The sequence below is a fragment of the Hippoglossus hippoglossus genome, chromosome 5 (assembly GCF_009819705.1).
Source record: "Hippoglossus hippoglossus isolate fHipHip1 chromosome 5, fHipHip1.pri, whole genome shotgun sequence".
In the NCBI taxonomy this organism is placed as follows: domain Eukaryota; kingdom Metazoa; phylum Chordata; class Actinopteri; order Pleuronectiformes; family Pleuronectidae; genus Hippoglossus; species Hippoglossus hippoglossus.
The window spans coordinates 13268668-13290544 of NC_047155.1; the positions used below are offsets into that span (position 1 = coordinate 13268668).

The 21877-nt window shown below is 41.6% G+C and overlaps 2 protein-coding genes across 7 annotated transcripts; both read left to right on the forward strand.

Annotated features, from left to right (window-relative positions):
- Positions 1 to 541: 541 nt before the first annotated feature.
- Positions 542 to 13220, forward strand: pbrm1l (polybromo 1, like). Of its 3 annotated transcripts, none has more exons than XM_034586299.1 (30): positions 542 to 671; positions 988 to 1154; positions 1277 to 1374; positions 1539 to 1686; positions 2013 to 2162; positions 2435 to 2551; positions 2787 to 2855; positions 2945 to 3043; positions 3130 to 3215; positions 3342 to 3433; positions 3508 to 3724; positions 3855 to 3996; positions 4154 to 4239; positions 4425 to 4704; positions 4805 to 4910; positions 5497 to 6136; positions 6324 to 6547; positions 6634 to 6825; positions 7004 to 7161; positions 7277 to 7519; positions 8467 to 8612; positions 8735 to 8892; positions 8990 to 9173; positions 9257 to 9461; positions 9597 to 9795; positions 9888 to 10043; positions 10788 to 10949; positions 11340 to 11404; positions 11564 to 11777; positions 12787 to 13220. In XM_034586299.1, the coding sequence occupies exons 2-30, from the start codon at positions 1014 to 1016 to the stop codon at positions 12948 to 12950; spliced, it is 4941 nt and encodes a 1646-aa protein (XP_034442190.1). In that variant the 5' UTR covers positions 542 to 671; positions 988 to 1013; the 3' UTR covers positions 12951 to 13220. The 3 variants fall into 3 exon arrangements, with proteins under 3 accessions (XP_034442190.1, XP_034442191.1, XP_034442192.1); XM_034586300.1 differs by having other exon boundaries at positions 561 to 671; positions 9888 to 9959; XM_034586301.1 differs by lacking the exon at positions 10788 to 10949 and having other exon boundaries at positions 561 to 671; positions 9888 to 9959.
- An 863-nt stretch (positions 13221 to 14083) lies between these two features.
- On the forward strand, positions 14084 to 20930 carry stau1 (staufen double-stranded RNA binding protein 1). Of its 4 annotated transcripts, none has more exons than XM_034586345.1 (15): positions 14084 to 14287; positions 16008 to 16315; positions 16614 to 16735; positions 16857 to 17001; positions 17142 to 17298; positions 17402 to 17573; positions 17689 to 17784; positions 18118 to 18330; positions 18408 to 18551; positions 18667 to 18813; positions 18884 to 18959; positions 19046 to 19356; positions 19441 to 19563; positions 19972 to 20051; positions 20157 to 20356. In XM_034586345.1, exons 2-15 carry the CDS (start codon positions 16123 to 16125, stop codon positions 20242 to 20244), a joined length of 2067 nt encoding a protein of 688 aa, XP_034442236.1. In that variant the 5' UTR covers positions 14084 to 14287; positions 16008 to 16122; the 3' UTR covers positions 20245 to 20356. The 4 variants fall into 4 exon arrangements, with proteins under 4 accessions (XP_034442236.1, XP_034442234.1, XP_034442233.1 ...); XM_034586343.1 differs by having other exon boundaries at positions 14089 to 14287; positions 16857 to 17013; positions 18408 to 18555; positions 18671 to 18813; positions 20157 to 20930; XM_034586342.1 differs by having other exon boundaries at positions 14089 to 14287; positions 16857 to 17013; positions 20157 to 20930.
- The last annotated feature ends 947 nt before the right edge of the window (positions 20931 to 21877 follow it).

Below are 21877 nucleotides of genomic sequence, written 5' to 3' on the forward strand. Positions count from 1 at the left end.
TGTAGAAAGTGTCAAGTAGAGAACCAAAGGCAGTGAACACTTTGGCTATGTTTTTGATAATTAATCATCAATCATTTTTAATCATGACTAACAATTTTGGTCTTTCTCAGCTCATCATGACTCAGAAGCACTTAATAAAACATTAACAATGATAAATAATAACAACACGATATATAATTTTGGCTATTTTAATAATCATAATCATAATCATAATCATAATCATAATCGTAATCGTAATCGTAATCGTAATCGTAATCATAATCATAATCACGATAATAATAATGCCTTTTTAAAGCAAATCACTTCAAATTACCGTGTTGTTAAAGTGTGTTATGTAATAAACTACCTTCCCCTACAGTGTCACATGGTTTAATAGGCCAGAATTATGCCTCAGTTACAGACTTACATTACATTAAAAACTAGGAACTACTTCTCTCTAATATATATTTTTATTACGTTAAAGATATATAATTGTCTATTTGTAGAAGATGTTTTCACAGGAAGCGTATTCTCTTTGATGCAGTCCTTCTCCTAAGCCCTAGAGGGCAGCGCTGTACGATGTGGCGCTTGCACTTCTCTTCCGGGCAGGAGTTTTCAAACAACAGCAGCTAGCCAGCTAGCCGTCACACATTTTAGCTCAGGGATCTAAGACAAACTTTGCTGCGTTTTGGGTAAGATTTTTCATACTCCGTTTCTGTATCCATTCACCCCAGAGCGTGTGTGTTTTATTAGGTAACTTTATAATATGTCGCTTCGCTGTGTTTGTAGGAAAGCGACGGCAGCTACGATAATATGCTAACTGCTGCTCGGCTCTTTGCTTTGTTTCATACATTCATGCTAATGCTAACGCTTCACTTCACACTACTACTCTAGTTGAGGATGAACAGATGAGCGGCCAATGCTCCCTTTAACCATTTTAATCAACCAGGTCTAACCCGGGTCAGAATCCACACCGAGATAAACCCCGTTTGTGTTGTATTTTTGCAGCTAGCGGGCTAGCTTGTTGATTAGCGATGTCGGCGAGCTCGAAGAGGAGAAGGGCCACTTCACCCTCCAGCAGTGTCAGCGGAGGGGGAGACCTCGACGATACCTCCTCTACTCCTGGAAGTGGCAGGAAGCGAAGAAGGATCTCCAATGTCCCTCCTGTAGATATGGTGAATACACTCATATTTATTGTATTGGTTTTATTTGCAGTCAGCGTTGGATTTGCGTTATCGACCGTTAAACGAATTGATGTGGAGTCTTATCTCTTCCTGTGCATCCTCTGCCCCCTCAGATCGCTGTTTGCCACGAGTTGTTCAACGCTGTCAGGGACCACAAGGATGAGCATGGAAGGCAACTTTGTGACGTTTTCCTGAGGGTTCCAAAGAGAAGGTATTATTATAGCATTAAAAACGGGCCAAGATAAATCCTGCACTCGTGAAAACACACTATTACACACGTATTACTGTATTTCAAACAGAGATCTGAGAATCTGACTGTGTGTTGTCATGAAACGCAGCCTGTGGTGATGTGTGTCCTCTCTTGTACCTTTTCAGGAATCTGCCTGATTATTATGAGGTTGTGTCTCAGCCAATTGATATGACAAAAATTCAGTATAAACTCAAGTCAGAAGATTATAACGATGTGGAGCAGCTGACTGCGGATTTCCAGCTCATGTTCAACAATGCCAAATCATTCTACAAGGTATGGTATCGCAAAGAGAGTACTTTGATCATGAATCATTTATTCATGTATTTTACCCAAAGTACCCTGTTTGAAAATATCAATTTAAAAACTGATTCTTGTTAAAATCTTGTTTTTAATGTTTATTCTCCCTGTATTTTACTATATTAAAGTATAACTAGTCCTGTAATAAATAAATATTTTCCGTTAATTCATAAATAATTAATTAAAATAGTCTTGTATAATATTTACAAGGGAATTAGATTATGTTTCTAATTTGTGTAATGCCCCTCAACTGACAGTCTTGATGTATTCATTTTTTTTTTTTTTCATGTTCAACCCCTCAGAGGGACAGTGAGGAGTATCAAGCTGCCTCTAAGCTGTGGCAGGTTTATCTCCAAACAAGGAGTGAGTTTGTGCAGCCTGGAGATGGAGATGATGATGATGAAGATGCTGACGACATGATGGATAATCCAGGAATGTCAACAGAGGACGAGGCAAGTGATAGTACTAATTACATGTAGTGTTAAGTTACTTTGTCTGTCTATAAGATCGTCACTAAATGTACTTGCTAGAACTTAATTGTGTAGCATATTAAACAATGAAAAATGTCAGTCTCTTTTCAATGAGTGAAATGTGAACAACCCATGTATTTGTAGATGAAAATGCTTTTAATCTGCATTTTGTGGTGACTTGAGTTTATTGTATAGAAAAACAAGGGCTGCTGTGCTACATGAAACCTAATTCATGCATAATTATCACCTTTCAGACCTCAACTGGTAGTTTGAAGGAGGTGTTGGAGCAACTCTTGGAGGCTATAGTGTCACATGCTGATCCCTCAGGGCGTCTGGTCAGTGAACTGTTCCAGAAACTGCCTTCCAAAGTGGTAAGTCCTTGAAGAGTCTTTGGGTTAAGATGATGCCCATGAAACTGATATGTTTTTAACATTTATTTTGCATCTCGAACAACAATACATGCAAGTTTATGATCGATTAATAAGGCCTCATTCATGCTAAAGCAACCCATTCGAGTTTTACTCTAATCTACGACAATTTAATAGTGTAAACAATTTTTTTCCCCCATCTTTTTCTCATCAGTTTGTATTTATCTGTCTTTTCTAGCATTACCCAGACTACTATGCTGTTATCAAGGAGCCAATAGATTTGAGAGCAATCGCTCAAAGAATACAGGTAGTCCTCTGACTCACAAACTGAAAATGAACTATTGTCAGCACAACATATTTTATTCTAACTAGCACCAACTTATTTCATTCGCCTAGATTGGATACTATAAAGGTGTCAATGCGATGGCCAAGGACATTGACCTGATGGCCAAAAATGCCAAAATGTACAATGAACCAGGATCTCAGGTTTTTAAGGTAAACTCGTCTTTTTGATTACTTTTCCCTTTTCAATAAGATTTAACATACCCTCAAATAATAACAATGGTTATCTTACTGTACAGGATGCGAACACCATAAAGAAGGTGTTCATCCAGCGGAAGACCGAACTTGAACATGCTGAACCCACTAAATCGAGTCTTCGCATCAGGTATTAAACAATAATAGTATTTAGTGTACAATTATTTTTTTTAGCGCAAATCACTCCCTGATACAAAATGGATTCTTTCAACATCTTAAATGATGTAATCCTTGTGTCATAACCGTTACTATTCAGAAATCGCAGGTCTGGCCAGGGTGATCGACTTTCTGGTGTCAGCGTCGCTCTTCACTATGGTTCAGAGAGTGAGGACGACCCTGTTCTCTCTGGTAAGTATTGTTGCTTTAAGATGAATACGTTGAACTTGTGTTTGTGTAACAGCTTACTACATGCATGTTTGCAGGCTCTGTGTGTTATGATGAGGGAGAGTCGGAGGCTGAGAGTCAGAGTTCTAGTATGGAGATGAGTAACCCGATCTTCCAGCTGTATGAAGCTGTGCGGGGCGCCAGGAACAACCAGGGCCAGGTCTTCTCTGAACCCTTCCAGCACTTGCCATCTCGCAGGGAATATCCCGATTATTATCAGCAGATCAAACAGCCCGTCGCTCTGCAGCAGATCAGGTAAGGAACTCTCATTCAATATATACAAGTCAGCAGTGTAGAAACACCTTTGGTTTAAAATCGTTGCTTAAAAGTTCTGAAATTGATCAATTTTCAATTTAATTTAAGTGAATTTTGTTTTGTTTTTAAGGGCAAAGATGAAGAATGGGGAGTATGAAAGTGTGGAGCAGATGGACACTGACCTCAATCTGATGTTTGAGAATGCAAAGCGCTACAACATGCCTAACTCAAGCATTTACAAACGAGCCTTCAGGCTCCAGCAGATCATGCAGGTAATGATTCTTCAGTTATTTTCTGTCAGGTTGTGCTGGAAGATATTTTCAATCCACATAATTTGAAACAGACCAGTAAAGATCTTCCCATATCTTGTGTACAAAGATGAGTGTCTGTTGTGATACTATATGCATCTGTCTCTTGCTCTCTGGACAGGCCAAGAGGAGGGAGCTTTTAAGGAGAGATGATGAAGATGGAGACAGCATTTTGTCATCTGATGCCGGGAGTGTCAAGAGGAAAAGGTACAGCAGTTTTAAATTTTCTAAAATGATCTATTGCTCTCTCTCAAACCACAGAAGCTTCTCTAGTCTGTTTCTTAACAAAATAATACAATACATCACCCTTATTGTGTTATTCTTGTATTCTGTTCTTCTGTATTTTCATTCATGCTTATCTGTATTATATTTTTGATTTTTTTTTTTTCAAGCCACAAGAAAAATGTCAAGAAGAACAGAATGAAATCCCTTTACACTGCAGTTTTCGATGCCAAGGAGTCAGGCACCAGTCGGCGTCTGAGTGACCTTTTTATGGTTAAACCCTCCAAAAAGGACTACCCTGACTACTATAACGTCATCCTCGAACCTATGGACATGAAAACCATTGAACACAACGTCCGCATTGAGCGCTACACCACAGAAGAAGCTCTGATGGATGACATGAGGTTGATGTTCCGTAACGCCAGGCATTACAATGAAGAGGGATCTCAGGTAGACGGTTTGAACTAGTTTTATTGAGTTCTGACAATATTGTATGCACAATTTTACCATAAAATACATTCTTGTAACACCCAGTGTTTGGATTACATAGGTGTATAATGATGCTGACATTCTGGAGAAGATACTGAAAGACAAGCGCAAGGAGTTAGGACCTTCCACTGAAGAAGAGGACATGGGATCTCCAAAACTGAAACTAAGTAAGTTTGATGATATCAAGTGAAATTGCAGCTTGTTTAACTTTACATTGTTGCTGATAATCTTCTAAAATGTACCACATTTTCATTACGGTATACAATTTACTAGAAGAGATTTAAAACAATTAAATTCTCCATGTGGAAGACGCCAATTTATCTTTTTGCAAAGGATTTCATTTTTCTATCTAGTTTCTCATTAATTACAGAGACAGATGTTGGCCTGTCAGAGTCCCAATTTGTCCTCCCACAGTTTCATAATGAACCAAATATTTTACACTTCTCATAGTAACATAAAAGATCTGCCAACACAGAGTCTTCAGTATCTTTACCTGTTAAACACAAAATATTTGCAGGGCACATTCAGGATCACAGCAGCAGAGAAATCCTTTGTTTGGTGATGTCGTGATTTGTCTCCCCCTCACACATTCATTTTTTTCCCATTCACCGTGTACAATGGCAACTGTGAAAAGGCTAGCTGAGAGATTATTAGTCCTTGCAGTGGTCTGTGCTCTATTGAGTGCTTTCATGTATTTGTTAGTAACACTATTTTTTTGCAATACATAACCTGGCTGTATTTTTTTTTTTTTAGGAAAGAGTGGTGTTTCTCCAAAGAAGTCCAAATACCTCACACCCCTCCAGCAGAGGTTGAATGAGCTCTATGATGCTGTGCGAAACTTCACTGATCGCCGAGGTCGGCGTCTGAGCACGATCTTCCTCCGTCTGCCATCTCGTGCCGAGTTGCCTGACTACTATGCTACCATCAAGAGGCCCATCGACATGGAGCGCCTGCGAAGTCATATGGCGGCTGGCCGTTTCCAGGATGTTGAAGCCCTGGTTGAGGACTTTGTTCTCATGTTCAACAACGCCTGCATATACAATGAGCCAGAGTCTCTGATCTACCGGGACGCTCTGCTGTTGCACCGGGTGCTGCTGGAGACACGTAAGCAGCAGGAGGGAGGCGAGGACTCTGGGCTTCCGGCTGTGGGACTTCTGGTGAGAGAGCTGATCAGGAACCTGTTTGTGTCAGTGCTGGGCCACCAGGATGAAGAGAGCAGATGCTACAGCGACTCGCTGGCTGAGATTCCTGCTGTGGATCCAGCCTCTCCTGAGAAGCCACCACTTAACTTTGATGTCATAAGGATGAACGTGGACCGAGGCCGCTACAGGAGACTGGATGTTTTCCAGGAACACATGTTTGAGGTGCTGGAGAAGGCACGCAGACTTCACAGGTATGCACATTTATTTAAAAAAGACATGATTTCTATGTTAAGTAGTCTGAGGCTGTCTCAGTAAAAATATTGGCTCTGTTTTTGTTTTCTGGTTCTCTGTAAGCAAATATTTATGCTTTTGTTAGGGTTACAACAAGATTTTGTTCACATCAAAATAGAAAAACCTTTCACCTTTGTACTTTTGCAGGACTGACTCTGAGATATTTGAAGATTCAGTGGAGCTGCAACAGTTTTTCATTAAAATCCGGGATGAGCTATGCAAGAATGGAGAGATTCTCCTGTCCACTGCGCTCAACTACACGTCAAAACACCTGCACAGTGACGTGGAGCAGGAAAAGAGGGACAAAATTCCCAAAGAGTTTGAGGAAGACAAGCAAAAGAAAGAAGAAGAGGACGAGGAGAATAATAAAGGTGTGTGAACTGTTTTTATAATGAACAGGTTTAAAAATGTTGATGTGGTATCCATTTCTAATGATTATACATTTCTACCTTAAAAGATGGTGAGAAAGCTGGAGACCGGCATGGAGAACCATGGCAGTCGGAGTCCGAGACAGAGCGTGTGTACACTAAGGAATGCACCTTTGAAAACCTCACCTACCACGTAGGGGACTTTGTGTATGTGGAGCAGTCGAAACCGAACCTGAAGCCACACATCGTCTGTATTGAACGTCTGTGGGAGAATGAAGCAGGTACCGTACTCGACTGTTTTTTGAGTTTAATTCTTATAAGAAATGGTTTTAAACAGCTTTTAGATAGAGGTTTGTTGTGTATTCTAAATAATGATTATTGATGATTGCAATTTATCCATTAAAATGGTAAATTCTTAATTTTCCTGTACTGAATATTTGCATGTATTTGTGTTTGAAGGTGAGAAGTGGCTGTATGGTTGCTGGTTCTACAGGCCCACTGAAACCTTCCACCTGGCCACACGCAAGTTTCTGGAAAAAGAGACCTTCAAGAGCGACTACTACAACAAAGTGTCACTCAGCAAAGTCTCGGGCAATTGTGTGGTCCTGTGTGTGAAGGTAAGACCCTCTACAGAAACATAACCACATAAAGAAAAGTTTTTACTTTGCAGAATTGTTTTTACTTTGCAGAATTGTCCTAACCTATTCATTACCTTTTTTCTGGTGCCTGTAGGATTATTTCAAAATGCAGCCAGAGGGCTACAGGCCCGAGGATGTGTATGTCTGTGAATCCCGCTATGCTGCCAGGAACAAGTCCTTCAAGAAGATCAAGATATGGGCCATGCCTACGAGCTCTGTGAAGTTGGTCTCACGAGACGTGCCTATGCCCGTTGTCCGTGTAGCCTCCATGTTCGCCAAGCCTAACCAGGACAAGCTAACAGTCTCATATGCAGAGAGTGGCGGTTTTGTGGAGAAGGTAAGGGGATGCTATATTGAACATGGCCAATTTATGTTGCCCAAGTTTTGATGTCTTTGATGAGAGTAATTTGTTGTAAATTATGATTTTTTTTTTTGGTCTCACTGAGCTTCTCATAATTAACTGTTAAATAATTAATAGCTGTCCAATTAATAATAATTAAATATGTGCTACTAGTGTAAAGGATGAGGCTGGAGTTGAGGTATAAAACAATCCAGAGTGTATTGTGTCCTAGCTGCACAGCGTCAGTTGGTTCAGTTGGATTAGTTAATTGTAGATCAGTTTCTGGATCTTGGTCTAACAGTGGAGTAATGATTTGCAGGAAGTGTCGAACAGGCTCAAATATTTTCAAACCCCTTTTCAAAGTCTGTTATATTAAGCTAAACACTGAACCGCACTGGTAAACCAGATTTTACCCCTAAGTGGCACTCATTGGGGTATGAGTGTTCATTTCTCATTGTTTAATTTTGACCATTTTGCGTGCACCACCCAGGCCTCTACTGCACGTCATGTGGCCATACTTGTCAGTGCCACTGCACTTAAACATACAAAAAGGCAAAAACTAGGTATGAAAGTACAAATATTTAGACATAGCAGGAGAGTGTAGTGACTCCAGTCCACTTGGTGGCGGTAATGATCTATGATCTATTTTATGTTGCCGGTCACCAGTTAGTTAGTCTGTTTTCAAACAAATATAATGTTATATACCATGTTGTCATATTGCTTACTGCTAATGCAATACAAGATACAATTTGGGTTTAGGTTGCGCATCACGTTCATCGTGACAAGTATCAGTTCAGCCAATTTGCATGGAATTAACTGGTTAAAGCTCCTACATCAGACCAGACAGGCAAAACTGAAAATCAACCCAACTCTAACCTAGTATTTAAGTTTATTTGTCACAATATAAACACCCACCTGGGTCCTCTGTGTGTTTATTCAAAAAGGAGAGGGAGGATGTCCCTGTGGAGATGAATGCAGCTGAGCCCGGTGGTCAGCACTATGAACAGTTGCGCTACAACAACATGTGGTTTAAAGTGGGAGACTGTGTTTACATCAAGTCTCACGGTCTGTCAAAGCCCCGGGTTGCCAGGTGAGTGAAAATATATTTTTCTCTCTGGTGTAAAAAGGCCTCCTGAGGTCTAATAAGTCATTGGTGCTATATAATTATTATGGAGATATCAATGAATGGAAATATGATTCCCTTGACTGCAGGATAGAGAAGCTGTGGGTGCAGAATGGAACTACTTACTTCTTTGGACCGATCTTCATTCATCCAGAGGAAACCGAGCACGAGCCCACGAAGATGTTCTACAAGAGAGAAGTTTTTCTGAGCCAACTGGAGGAGACTCTGCTCATGACCTGTGTCATAGGTACTGCCTTGATAACTTCCTAACACGAATTTGAATGTTGACGTTCATCATCAGTTTCATTAATAAACATGTTCTGTCCTTCCTCTCTGCTCTCCAGGCAAATGTATGGTTTCCCCTTTCAAGGACTTCCTGTCATGCAGATCCACCGAGGTTTCAGAGGACGACGTCCTGCTGTGCGAGAGCCGCTACATTGAGACTGAGAAGCAGATGAAAAAGTTCAAGGGTCTCAAACGCTTCTCATATTCTGCCAAGGTGGTGGAGGACGAGATCTACTATTTCAGGTTAGTCAGGGAACCAGAAGGCTTAATTTGTTACATTTTTTCAAATTTCCTCAAAGCCTAAGCGTCTCTTCTGTCTTGCACAGAAAACTGATGGTGCCTCAGAAGGAAGCCTCACCCTTTTTGACTAAGAAGATAGAGGAGCTTGAGCTTAAACTGGCCGACATTGAGGACGGAGATGATGATATTGAAGATATGGATGATGAGGAGGCTCCAGTAACACCTTCTATGCCTCAGATACCAACGCCACATGCAAGCGAAATGGACACACAGCCATACACACCTTCTCAGGTACCCTGACATCTCAAAAAGCCCAAATCTTATGTCCAAAGGCTTAAACCCCCTGCTACTAAAACATACACAAACACACACACACATAACCAGTTTGATTTTTTAATTTGCATGTTTGTTTGTTTTTTCATGAAGTCCACTCCCAAAGTAAAGGGCTTATCGAAAAAGGAAGGGGCCAAGAGAAAGATCAACATGAGTGGCTATATCCTGTTCAGTAGTGAAATGCGAGCAGTCATCAAAGCTCGACACCCTGACTTCTCCTTTGGGGAGTTGAGTCGACTCGTGGGCACCGAGTGGAGGAACCTCGAAACTACCAAGAAAGCCGAGTATGAAGGTGAGAGTGAGAGCTGATACGTTGTGAGAGACCTTTTTACTGTGAGCATTAGTCAAAACTTCAAATCTTTATTTATTTTTTTTTTTTTGCAGAACGTGCGGCGAAAATAGTGGAGAACCAAGAGCGCGACAGACCACCCCAGAAGCAAGCATCCCCTAGAGCAGGTACCCCAGTAGGGGCACTGATGGGGGTGGTGCCTTCGCCCAGCACTATGGGAATGATAAACCAGACCATGACACCTGTGTCAGGTAACCCCTCTCAGAGACAGCACGAGTGTTTGGCAACAAGGCAGCAGAGGAATAAGGCTGGACTATTTAATCCTCTAATTTTCTAACCATTTAACGTGGATGGAATATTGACCTAAAAACTACATTTACAAAGCTACATTTTTTCTTCTTTTGCTGCTGTTTCATATTGTTTTACATTTCATCGTTCTATTTTACCAGCTTCATCTGTGAGACTGCATGACATTGACTGCATGATTGTTATTTAACCATGAATCACTTGGAAAACCAAACAAACTCAACTTTCATGCTCATTTTACTCGCTAACATTTCTCAGACCCATTTGTATTTGTCTGCCCCTTTCACACACTGAACCTCTGACATCACTGGCTATGTTCAATCTGGTGGTTTTTATCATGCACAAATTCAATTATACTGCAGATTTCAGTGTCAGGAAGCTTAAAGTAAAGCTATACAACCTGGGGTCACTCTTAAGTTCTCAGTATACCTAACTGATTGAATCATATCAAATATAACATTTACAGTGATTAGAATTTATTATTATTTAAGTTTTACACTGAGATATTGCTGCTTCTGCTCCCCCTAGAGTTGTAGTTGCACATTTTGAGAAAGTAAAATAAGTGAGCATGAATGGCTCAAGGTGCATGTGTGAAAGGGAACGCAGTAGTAGTGCATGTTATGTTAGAGTCAGCTGCATGTCACTTATGCATGGATATGTTGTCCTCTCCTCCGCCCTCTTCCCCCAAGGCTTGATGGGAGCTTACGGCCCACCTTACATGCCCATGCAGGGCCCCCATGAGGGCTTGTTGAGTGTGGCAACAATGTCACCTCACCCTGCAGGGGGGCCCCACCTGCCTCTTCACCATCTCCAGCAAGGTATTCCTGGGTACCCTGGCATGCCTCATCAGGGTAAGGGCCACTGTCCTAGCCACACCTGCTCAGTCAGTCACATCCAGTCGTGTCTCTCCTGCTGGAGGGGTTTACCTGGTGCAGAGGCTGCACAGCCGAATTCACTCAGCGAGCAGAGGCAAAGCTCTCTGGTCTTCAACATCCTCTCTCAGTGTGCACATATCCCACCACAATAATATACAGGATACATACACACATTCACAGATACAGTGTAATGCATGTTAAAACTGAGACCAAACAACTAACATACAACTGATATTCAAACTAACATTCAACCGGTATTCAGAAACATTTCTACTGTACAAATAATTGTTGTAGATCTTAAGAGAAACCAGTGTGAGTTTTCCCCAGGTGCTGAATGCAGAGAGAATTAATATTGTCATTAAACAGGTATGATGGGAGCTGGTATGAATGGCATGGCAGGAAGTCCGGGATCAGGAACCTTTATGCAACAGGTGAGGCCCAGTCCCGAAATAATAGACCAAATGGATTGTTTTTGAATTCAAATGAAAATGGTGTTCCCTACATAATTTATCATATAATTATCACATAATTCAATATTCCACTTTGTTGTTCCACATCCCAATAAGTATCTTTTCATTGTTTGATTTTAGCCTGGGATGTTCAGCCCAGGACAACTCGCTCCTCCTCCATATCCAGGGCAGGGCCAGTTAGGCCAGCCCTCACACCTGCAGCCCACCACCCCCATGTTTGTGGCTCCACCACCAAAGACCCAGAGGGTGCTCCACTCAGAGGCCTACCTGAAGTACATCGAGGGCCTGAACTCAGAGTCTGCCACTGTCAGCAAGTGGGACCAAACACTGAAAGGTGGGGTTCCTTAAGTGGTCTTGGGTTTTCTCTCACTGCCTCCTGTGTGAGGGGTGTTTGTCTTGGTATGTGTGTGAACAGAATATCGATAGAACAGAAACTTGATTTGAAACATGTGGACACATTAGATTGTATGTTTTATATTGATGTTTTTCTTCATAAATAAAGATTCCACATAAAGATGATGCTTCTGCATAAAGATTTGAATGCATTTCTTTTTTAAATGTTAAATTCATACTTTTAAGAGCTGTTTTTTCTTTCAGTCAAGTCGTGTATGTTGATGTAGAATGTTTCCTGTTACAGGTAATGTGATTATTGTTCACATATAAATGAAGAACAATAAGTGATAGTCTGTTAATATATAAATATACGTCAGAAAAGCATTTCAATATTATCCACAACATAAAATGCAGGGAGGTATAGTGATGGATGGGTCTCTGTCCGTTTGTCTGTAATCTTATCATTTCAGGAGAAGATCTTAAAATCATTTGGACTTTTTACATGAAACTTAAAAATTATGTTAATCAGGTGGTGAAAGTGGTGCTTCTTGATATTTTGGGTTTCTTGGAAGTTTTGTCCGTATTTCAATGGCAACTAGTTGGACTTGGCTAAATTGAGAGTAGTCTCAAAGCAGAACATTTCACCAATAAGCAACAGGGCACTGAATTACAGGACCAATCAATACTCTAGACCTAACACTTGCTTAAATCCACTATTAGATACAATAATCAGAGACTGTTCAGCTGCATATTTACTCTCCATTTTTGAGATTTAAGAAATCTACTTTTTTACAAACAATCAGCTTTACTTTATCACTGAGGAAAATATTACAACTTAAGCACCAAATGATCTGCTCTTTCTATGTGTGTGGGTACCAGAGGGATATTCCATCTTTGCTATCTTGCTGTCTTAATAAGCATAAGCATTTGACTCCAATTTTAACCACTTTTTGCAAAAACCTACTGTTTATTTGTGTATTCTAATGCAGTATCCTTTGTGTCCACAACAGCTCAAAGGCGAGATGCTCACCTGACCAAAGAGCAGGAGAGCAGGCTGCCAGCTCACTGGTTGAAGAGCAAGGGAGCCCACACCACCATGGCGGATGCACTGTGGCGCCTGCGTGACTTGATGCTGAGAGACTCTCTGAACATCTGTCAGGCATACAACCTGTAATCTGTAGGACACGCTCAAACCACTATAACCAGCTCTCCCACTGCTCTTATCTTCAAGCTACAGCAGAGTTTAGGAAGGATTATAGACCACAGAAGCAATATTTTATAGTGAATCATGATCAGTTTTATATTTATTAGTTAACATAATGAGCTTGATAGTGATTTGTGTGTCATTATTTTTTTTTTTACACCATTTAGACGATTTGTGTTGTAAAACCAGGGTTTTTTTGGCTCACTGATACTTCTAAAATAAAATTCTGAATACCCTGTTTATGCTGTTTGTTACGTCATGTACATTTGTTGGTTTGTAAGCAAGATTACACAAAAACAACTACACAGATTTCTACAAAACCTGTTGGAAGGATGTGGCATTGGTCAGTGAAGAATCCATCAAATTGTGTAGCGGATCCTAGATTTTTGTCCTTACTTACTCTTTTACTTTGGGAGATTGGGCGTTTTTCCACAGGAATAATTCATGGACCGTGATGAAAAAAATCAGGCACGTTCAGGAGTGTGTGAAATGTGCTGCAGCTTGATTAAATTTAAGGGGAAGGTTTGTGTTCTATGGCTGAGTGCCATGTGTAGCTTTAAAGGGATAGTTCACCCAAAAATTTAAATCCACTCATTATATACTCACCACTATGTCAATTGAGGGGTGGGTGAAGTGTTTTGAGCCCACACAACACTTACCCAAGTTACCCCAAATATCAGGGGTAACTTGGATGATGCCACAGGAGCAGTATGGAGGCATTTCTAGTTTTATTTTCAGTTTTTTTACATTTGAAGAATCCCTCACCCGTAACTTCAACTATTATAAATATAATATATTTAAAAAAACCATATGTATTGGATTTGGCTGCAACAACGTTTACCCCTGAAACTCACTTCACCCACCCCGCCATCGGCATAGTGGTGAGTAGAGAATTTCCATTTTTCGTTGAAACATCCCTTTAAGTGCTTGAATATGCTTGTATTACCCATAGACTGTATGGTATTACCATAGACTATGCTATTACCATAGACTTTATATAAAAGGGTATTACCCAGTCTGTCTTAAGACAATAAGAAAACCGAGGCACCTCTTGACGTGTCGTCAACCCTGCTTTATTTTGAAAGCACGTCCGGTCTGCGGACGTCACTTCCTGCAGACAGAATCGAGACAGGGCCATTCTCTTTAGTGTTTGCCGTGTCTCCCCAATGTCCATCTCCTCACCGCCCGCATTTTGATACCAAAACAGCACAGCCTGAGCCTTGAAACAGCCTCTAACGAAGGCACACGTTAGTAGACCAACGTGCCCCATGGAGAAACTTAAAAAACTGAAGTAAAGGAGCGACGAGGTGAGCTTTACTTTGTGCTCTGACTTGTCCGGGGTTAGCCAGCTAGCTAGTTTCACCGGCTGCTTCCACACTCATGGGTTTTTAACGATACGTGGACTTGATTCAGTGAATAAACTAGTGTCAGGTACTAGAGTCGACGAGTTGAGAGTCCGGCTTCATGCAGACAGACTTTGTGCAGTGTCTTAAATGTCAGGCTGTGTTTTTTTTCCTGCAGAGGTTGTTCCATCATTGTCATCCATCCCCTCCTCTGTAGCTAGCCAACCGGTTAGCTAGTGTTTTCCTCAGGGAAAGCACCCGGTGGCCTGATATCATCACGAAACAGTTACTGTCTTTCATTGGGAGTAATGTCTGCTTTATAGACCTTTGCACAAACATGGTGGAATCACCATAAACTAAACGAAGAGAAAGTTTTGTTAATATTTGCAGCGATCAATGCTTCATTTGCAAAACATTTGCAAAAGCTAGCTAGCTAGCATGCCGGTCCATCCCTTTTTGAAGCTATCCAACTTCAAAGTAAATACTGTAACAACGAAGCTAGTTTGTGTGGCTAACATTAAGCTACAGAATGCACGTTTTAAAATCAGTGCAGACGAGTTGTATTTGTTGAATCACAGTAGCCAGAGGCTCCCAGGGCCCTCAACAGCCGGACTGGGGTCCAAACCTCGCAAACCAGCATCTTACATGAGAATAAAATCATCTGTAGGTTTCTGGATCAGCAGCATCCTCTCTGACAACCAGAGCCACAAGTGAGAGAGGAGAACACGCAGACCAAGCTAACAGTGGGGTGTTGTCTCACTGTTTCAGCAGCTAGTCAGTGTCGCTTCACACATCACATCCAGTGTTGTTCATGATCATTTTGGCCTTGTTCTCGTTTGCTGTGACTAATAAAGTTGCCCTTTTAATGCTGACATGCCGGCTGAGCTCTGTTTGGATCCTTTACAAATCACTGCCTACTCTCTATGCATGTATGTATTATATTCAGACCCTCATTAGTGATTTCAACGCCGAGCAAGTAAACATTTGCACAGGACAGTTTTAAGATGCTCATCATGTTGCTCTGCTCTGCTGTTCATCTAATGGCTTGTAAATAAATGTGAAACTTGAGACAATCTATTGCTTCAGATGGAATATTTTCTCAAAAATGTTGTCATGTGCAGATTTGACAGGTAAGTTCAGGAAAGACAGGTTCTGTAATCGCTATCAGGGCAGACACCAGAGCTAAACTGAAATGTTTTTCCATGTTGGTCATTGAGGCTATATTCTGCCATATAGTTAGAAAGGGATCATTGTAGTTATACTAGAATCAAAGACAAAGTATCAGATGACATACTTTGCATGGAAATGTGCATGTAAATGTACCAGCTCAAAGGTTAGGAGTTGAAGTTGTTGAAGCTCAGTAGGATCATTGTTGCCTCACAGTGAGAGGGTGCTGGTGTCAAACCTGATCCAGGCAGCTGAGGCCTTTCTGGGGAGAGTTTTGCTTGTTCTCCCCCATCTCTGCATTAGTTTATCCCACTATCCAAATACATTCCAGCTGAGTGACTTGGAAACGAAATCATTCATAGGGGGTTGTCTTTGTCTCAGGCCTGTGGTTGGCAACCATTTCCAAGGTCTATCATGTATCCTTTTCCTATGCCTTTTCTTTGAAAATACTGTAGTTTACCTCCATTTGTAGAAAAGAATATAACCATATTTTTTATCTTGTGTTTTATTTTTCCAGGCAGAGCTTACATCCACACCTCCTCAATCAACAGTTCCTCCCACTTTGGCATTCACCATTGCTGAACTGGTAAATTCTAATCTTGACCTCAGCCAACTAAGCTACACCAACAAGGATGTCCCAGCTCCAGTTTCAGTGTCCTTCTAGCCCCATGCCGGCTGCTCCTGCCCCACTGCAGCTGGGGCAGCCACAGCCTGGTTACAGCATCCCCTGTGCCTCAGGCACCTTGCCCTCAGAGAACGCGAGCCAGCCCATTAGGAGCTCCGCCCTCCCTGCAGGCTCTGCCACCCCCTACAATACCACCACAGGTTTGTTAAGAATATGTATTTCTCCTTTTTTACATTCAATCTATAGTTTGTAATGTGTCACCTCTTGTTTAGCCCCTAGTATTTGTGGTAAATACCACATGTTTTAGTTTTCTTCTCTTTTTTTTATTTACCCTAAATTCTCAAAAAGTCTTCCAGTCATTATTTTAAATGTTATGCTTAATGTCAAATGTTCATATATCTCTGAAGACTTTGGGTATTTGTTTTCAGACTTTAAGACAAGAATCCTCATTTTCTGCTTGTGTTGACACTTATTTTTGATCTTTTTATGTTGTTATAGTATCTAACATGGCAAACCCTAAAGAGAAGACCCCCATGTGTTTGGTGAATGAGTTAGCCCGTTTCAACAAGATCCAACCTGAGTATAAGCTGCTTTGTGAGCAAGGACCAGCTCACTCCAAGGTATGTTGAGAGTAACGTTAACGAACTAGCCTATGATGTGATTTCATCTATGCCGTTCATTTGCAGTAGGTTTATGCGAGTGAGTCACAATTGATTTGCCTCTGTCTCCTGCTTTGGTCAGATTTTCTCAGTGAGACTCACACTGGGAGATCAACACTGGGAGGCGGAGGGGACCAGCATCAAGAAAGCCCAGCATTCCGCTGCCGCTTCTTCCCTCGCTGAGACAACGCTTCCCAAGCCCACCATGAGGACCCCCCGCAACACAGGCAAGAACCCAGGTGGGCGGTTCCCACTGTCTCTGTCGCAGTCTCTCTCTTTTTCTCATTGCAATGTTTTGCAGAAAAGGGTTTGCTCATGTGTATTCTTTATCTTTGGTGTGTTGGTTTTGTTTGTGTTGGGCTTGTAGTAGATGGCATGACACACACTATGGAGTTGAATGCACTATGTATGAAGCTTGGTAAAAAGCCTATGTATAAACCCATCGACCCATACCCGGGGATGAGACCGCCAAACTTCAACTACAACGTCCGAGCTCCAGGGCCGTACCAGCGCTCTATGCAACAGTGAGTTTCCTTCACTTGGGAATAAGATGAGGGCATTTTGGCTATTTTAATGTCATTGAGTCTCTTTTTGAGATGGAAAAAAATTACTTTCTCGTGTGTCCAGGTACTATTACCCATTTCCTCCAGTGGGTCCAATGTTATATCACATGGAGCTCTCCATTGGAGGTCAGCAGTTTGTTGGAAAGGGACGCACACGGCAGCTAGCCAAACACGAGGCTGCTGCCAAGGCCATGAAAGTGCTGCAGAAGGAGCCAATATTGCAACAGTTGCCAGTGGTGAGAAAAGAAGCACAAGCACACACTGTATAAGATAGTGTGAGAAACCCTCTGTGTGCGATTCTATTCAGACATGCTGCTTCTCTCTCTTTAATATGCATTCTGCTGTTGACAGATGAATGGAGAGCCGGAGGAGGAGAATCTCAACAAATCCGAAATCAGTCAAGTTTTTGAAATTGCACTTAAGCGAAACTTACCTGTCAACTTTGAGGTGATTCCTACATTTCTCTTGATAAACTTTAACAGGAAGAAAACAATTTAGCCATACAGTAGAGCTATGTTGGTTGAACTTTGTGTGAACTTTTTGTGTATGAACCAATACTGAAACAACACGTGCTCAAGAAACAAGAAGTCAATTAAGACATCTGGTAGTAGTATCTATTATTTTATTTAATTACAGTGAAGAAGAAAAAAATTAATATTAGTTAATTGTCCAGACTGTGTATATACAACATTACAACACATCTTTTCCAGTTCAGTTTTAGAAGATCTGTGTTTTTCTGCACTCTTTTCTGAGAGTAATTGGAAACTCCTGTGTTTAAAGGTTTTAAAGGAAGAAGGCCCTCCACACATGAAGAGTTTCTTAGTGTGTGTTACAGTCGGGGAGTTCACTGGCCAGGGTGAGGGAAAGAGTAAAAAGATTGCTAAGAAGCTTGCGGCAGCAGCAGTGCTGAGGGAGTTGAAGAGGCTACCCCACATACCCAGCGTGGAAAAGACGCTTCCACGCATCAAAAAGAAAACCAAATCCATTATCAAGGTAATGAATCTAATGGGTTGGAAAAAGGATAATCAATACAAACCTTAAGACGCTAAATTAACATGTCACACCAACAGCTGCAGACCAGCCCAGAGTATGGTCAGGGCATGAATCCCATCAGCCGCCTGGCTCAGATCCAGCAGGCCAAGAAGGAGAAGGAGCCGGAGTACAGCATGGTGACCGAGAGAGGTCTACCGCGGCGCAGAGAGTTTGTCATGCAGGTGAGTCAGCAGTAAATGTTTCCGTAGCAAGACTTATGGCTCTGTTTTCCTTTGCCTGCTCACTTGTCTCCCATTCAGTTTCTGATCTGTGTATGCTATGTGTTCTGTGGCACAGGTTTCCGTGTGTGGCCAGTCTGCCGAGGGACTGGGACCAAGCAAGAAGGTGGCAAAGAGGAACGCAGCAGAGAAAATGCTGGACCTCTTGGGATACAAAGTGCCTCAGCCTCAGCCCCCCAAACCGGCACTTAAAACTGACGAGAAGGTACAGCCAGACCTCTAACAAGCAAGTCATGGTAAACCTACATGTACTTACAATGTTTTGTAATATTTAGACCCCAGTGAAAAAACCTGGTGATGGGCGTAAAGTGACCTTCTTTGAACCTGGCTCCATAGAGGAGGTGGCACTGAGTGAGTTTTATTATCTGTTGAAGGAGATGTCCTCTCATAGTCATGGCTTTGTTTTATTGAATTCGGTTATTATTTCCCCTTTGAAGGTTCTAAGGAGGAGGACTTCCGACTGCCTTACATGAGCCACCAGCAGCTGCCTGCAGGAATCCTGCCCATGGTACCCGAGGTGGCTCAAGCAGTCGGGGTCTGCCAAGGATCCCAGGTCAATCGACCTTTGCCCAACCCAGGCAAAGCCACAATCACTGCCATGATTGCCAATGAGCTGCTTTACGCAGGGGCATCCCTGACTGCTGAGACTATCCTAAAGAACAAAAATAACCTGAACCAACTGCCCCACGGACCCCTCACCAGGCCTTCAGAACAGCTCGGCTACCTTGCCTCTGTGCAGAACCTGCAGGTAAACAACCGCTTTCAACTCAGTAAGGCCACTGACCTTCATGCATTTGATTTAAAGAGACTAAAATATGATGTCTTATTACAGGTGGAGTACAAAGATTTCCCCAAAAACAATAAGAATGAGTTTGTGTCACTGATTAACTGCTCATCCCAGCCACCGCTCATCAGTCATGGGATTGGGAAAGATGTAGAATCCTGTCATGATATGGTGAGTCTGAGAAGAACAAGTTATGTTCCAGCTTTAATGCTTCTCCACAGTCTAATGTCTATGTACAAACTCATGTTGTGAAGAGTGGCAGCATTCGTGAGCTCCATTAACCCGGAGAGAAGAACGTTCCAGCAAAAAAACAGAACACATCCTCAGTGCGGGCGGGGGTGCTTTCAGTCACTCAGAAATGACCAGAAAATGTTATAAACTGATTGTTTGAGTTCGGCCCAAAACAAACGTGGTAAGAAAAAATTGGTACAGATCGACTGCTTCCTGTCCCCCAACTTCTTTTTAAAGAAGAGCATCTGCTACACGGACATTGTACCGTTTTCTTTGCAGGTTGCTACTCTAGTGAGCAGCAGCTGAGTCGCTCACTACAGTAACTTAACTGATTCTTCACCTCCACAGGCTGCACTGAATATACTGAAGTTGCTTGCAGAGTTGGACCAGCAGTCAAATGAAAGAACAGGAAATGGACCAGTCTCTGGGTAAGCTCTGACGTGCTCACTCTGAGCCTTTTGTTGCACTGATACCTGAATTACATACAAGCTCAGTCCGACCTCGAAAGGCACTGACACTAAATGTTTCCGCAGGTGCGGCAAGCAAGAAATGGAAGGTGACTTGCACCTCAAACAGGCTAACTCAAGCACATTGGCACAGACCCTGGATGGCACTGTTTAAATGATCAGGTTTGGTTGTCTGTAAAAGCACTAGAGAAAACTCCGACACTGTGTTCTTTGTCAGTTTTAGAAGGCCACAGAAAGCTCCGTAGGCTCTAAACCCTCATATTCACTGTTCCAAAAAGTTCACAGTTAAACAAGACTGATAGAAAGCATATAGTTTCCTCTCCTTCACATTGTTTAGTTGGACATATTATTTATTTTCTTGCTTTGTAGTTTAAGTAGCTGCATCCCAGTCAAGTTTACTTGGTGGGGAGTAAAGGAAGCGACTAACTGTGAACTCTTACTTTGCCTAGAATCTGTTTCCTCTCTGTGAGACCTACTAACTCTGTTTTTTAAGTGTTTTATGTTTTATCCCCCACTGAAGTGGTTCATTTTACATGAGGTTTGGAACCTCTTCTTTTGTCTCGGATGCAGCTCGCGAACCTCTGTTGAATTTCCTAGAGTGCTTTATATCAACAACCACAAGTGAAGTGTTATTGACATTACCATGTAGGGCTGGGAAGAAATTGTGACTAAATGTAGCGCGTGATGTAATGTGATGTTGTCTCTGATGTGTGTGGCGGGGGGGGTTTTCCCTGTTGCACCAGTTCTCCTCATTCTCCTGTTTCCTCCCTTATGTCAACCTCCCATCTCTCTCCGCTCCCCATGGTAATTAAACCTACGTGCTTACGTGCACAAAACAAACACTTTAGTTATCTTGTCTTTTTCTTTAGTTTCCAACATCTGGATGAGGATAATATCTCTGGCTGGGTGATTATTACATATTATAAAAGTGGTATCATATAGATATGATAAAAACTCATTTTAATTGAGCAAATTTATCAATGCAGGGGTCTCGTCGAGATACATTTTCCTGCAATGCAATGTTATGCAGCAAGGCACCGCATTGGCCAACCAACATTTCACCCATTAGAAGACTAAACCAATGAAATATGATTGCTTGCATTAAATATCAATTTGATCAAAGACTGTTGAGACTGATGAACTATTGCAGACTTGCCCACTGCTTACATTTGATCTTAAACCCTGGTTCTGATTTTCTACATACTAAAAGTAATTTACACCTCTTTAAATCTGCGTTTGTTTGTTTGTAAATTATAGTTATGGACTTGTACAAAAAAACAGCTGGACGGATTACCATGAAACTTGATGGAGGAGTGTGTTGTGGGTCAGGTAAGAACCGATTAAATGGATTCTGATCAGGGGGTGGATCCAGGATTTTTTCTTTGTCATTGTGTGAAAATCTATCGCACATTTTCCCGGGGGAATAATTCATGGCTCTTGATGAAAAACAAATCAGGCATGTTGAGAGGACTCATATCTATGAGTGTGTGAATTTCGGTGCAGCCTAATTGCATTAAAGGGGACTGTTGCATGGGCCTTGGTGGAGGTATGCACTCTACTGAGTACTCTAGTTTTCATAATGAAGTATTCAGTGATTTGCTTTTGATATGAAGCTAAAATCGAGACATCAATAAATAATAATAAATCTTGTTCCCAGAAATGTTTTTTTCATTTTTATTTACGAGTCTCAAAAAAGCTCAGTTTGTGACATTAGTACCTTGACCGGAGAAATTGTAAACAGCAGCAGATCTAAACATGATGCTGCAGGGGATGACTCATTAGTCATA

Excerpts from the sequence above, each read along its gene's own strand:
- pbrm1l (XM_034586299.1), top strand. The coding sequence starts at position 1,014 with ATGTCGGCGAGCTCGAAGAGGAGAAGGGCCACTTCACCCTCCAGCAGT. Across the intron at positions 4,911-5,496 it reads ATCTCCAAAACTGAAACTAA|GAAAGAGTGGTGTTTCTCCA; the intron begins GTAAGTTTGATG and ends TTTTTTTTTTAG. Across the intron at positions 7,162-7,276 it reads GTGTGGTCCTGTGTGTGAAG|GATTATTTCAAAATGCAGCC; the intron begins GTAAGACCCTCT and ends TGGTGCCTGTAG.
- stau1 (XM_034586343.1), top strand. The coding sequence starts at position 16,123 with ATGTCCCAGCTCCAGTTTCAGTGTCCTTCTAGCCCCATGCCGGCTGCT. Across the intron at positions 18,960-19,045 it reads CATAGAGGAGGTGGCACTGA|GTTCTAAGGAGGAGGACTTC; the intron begins GTGAGTTTTATT and ends TCCCCTTTGAAG. Across the intron at positions 19,357-19,440 it reads CCTCTGTGCAGAACCTGCAG|GTGGAGTACAAAGATTTCCC; the intron begins GTAAACAACCGC and ends GTCTTATTACAG.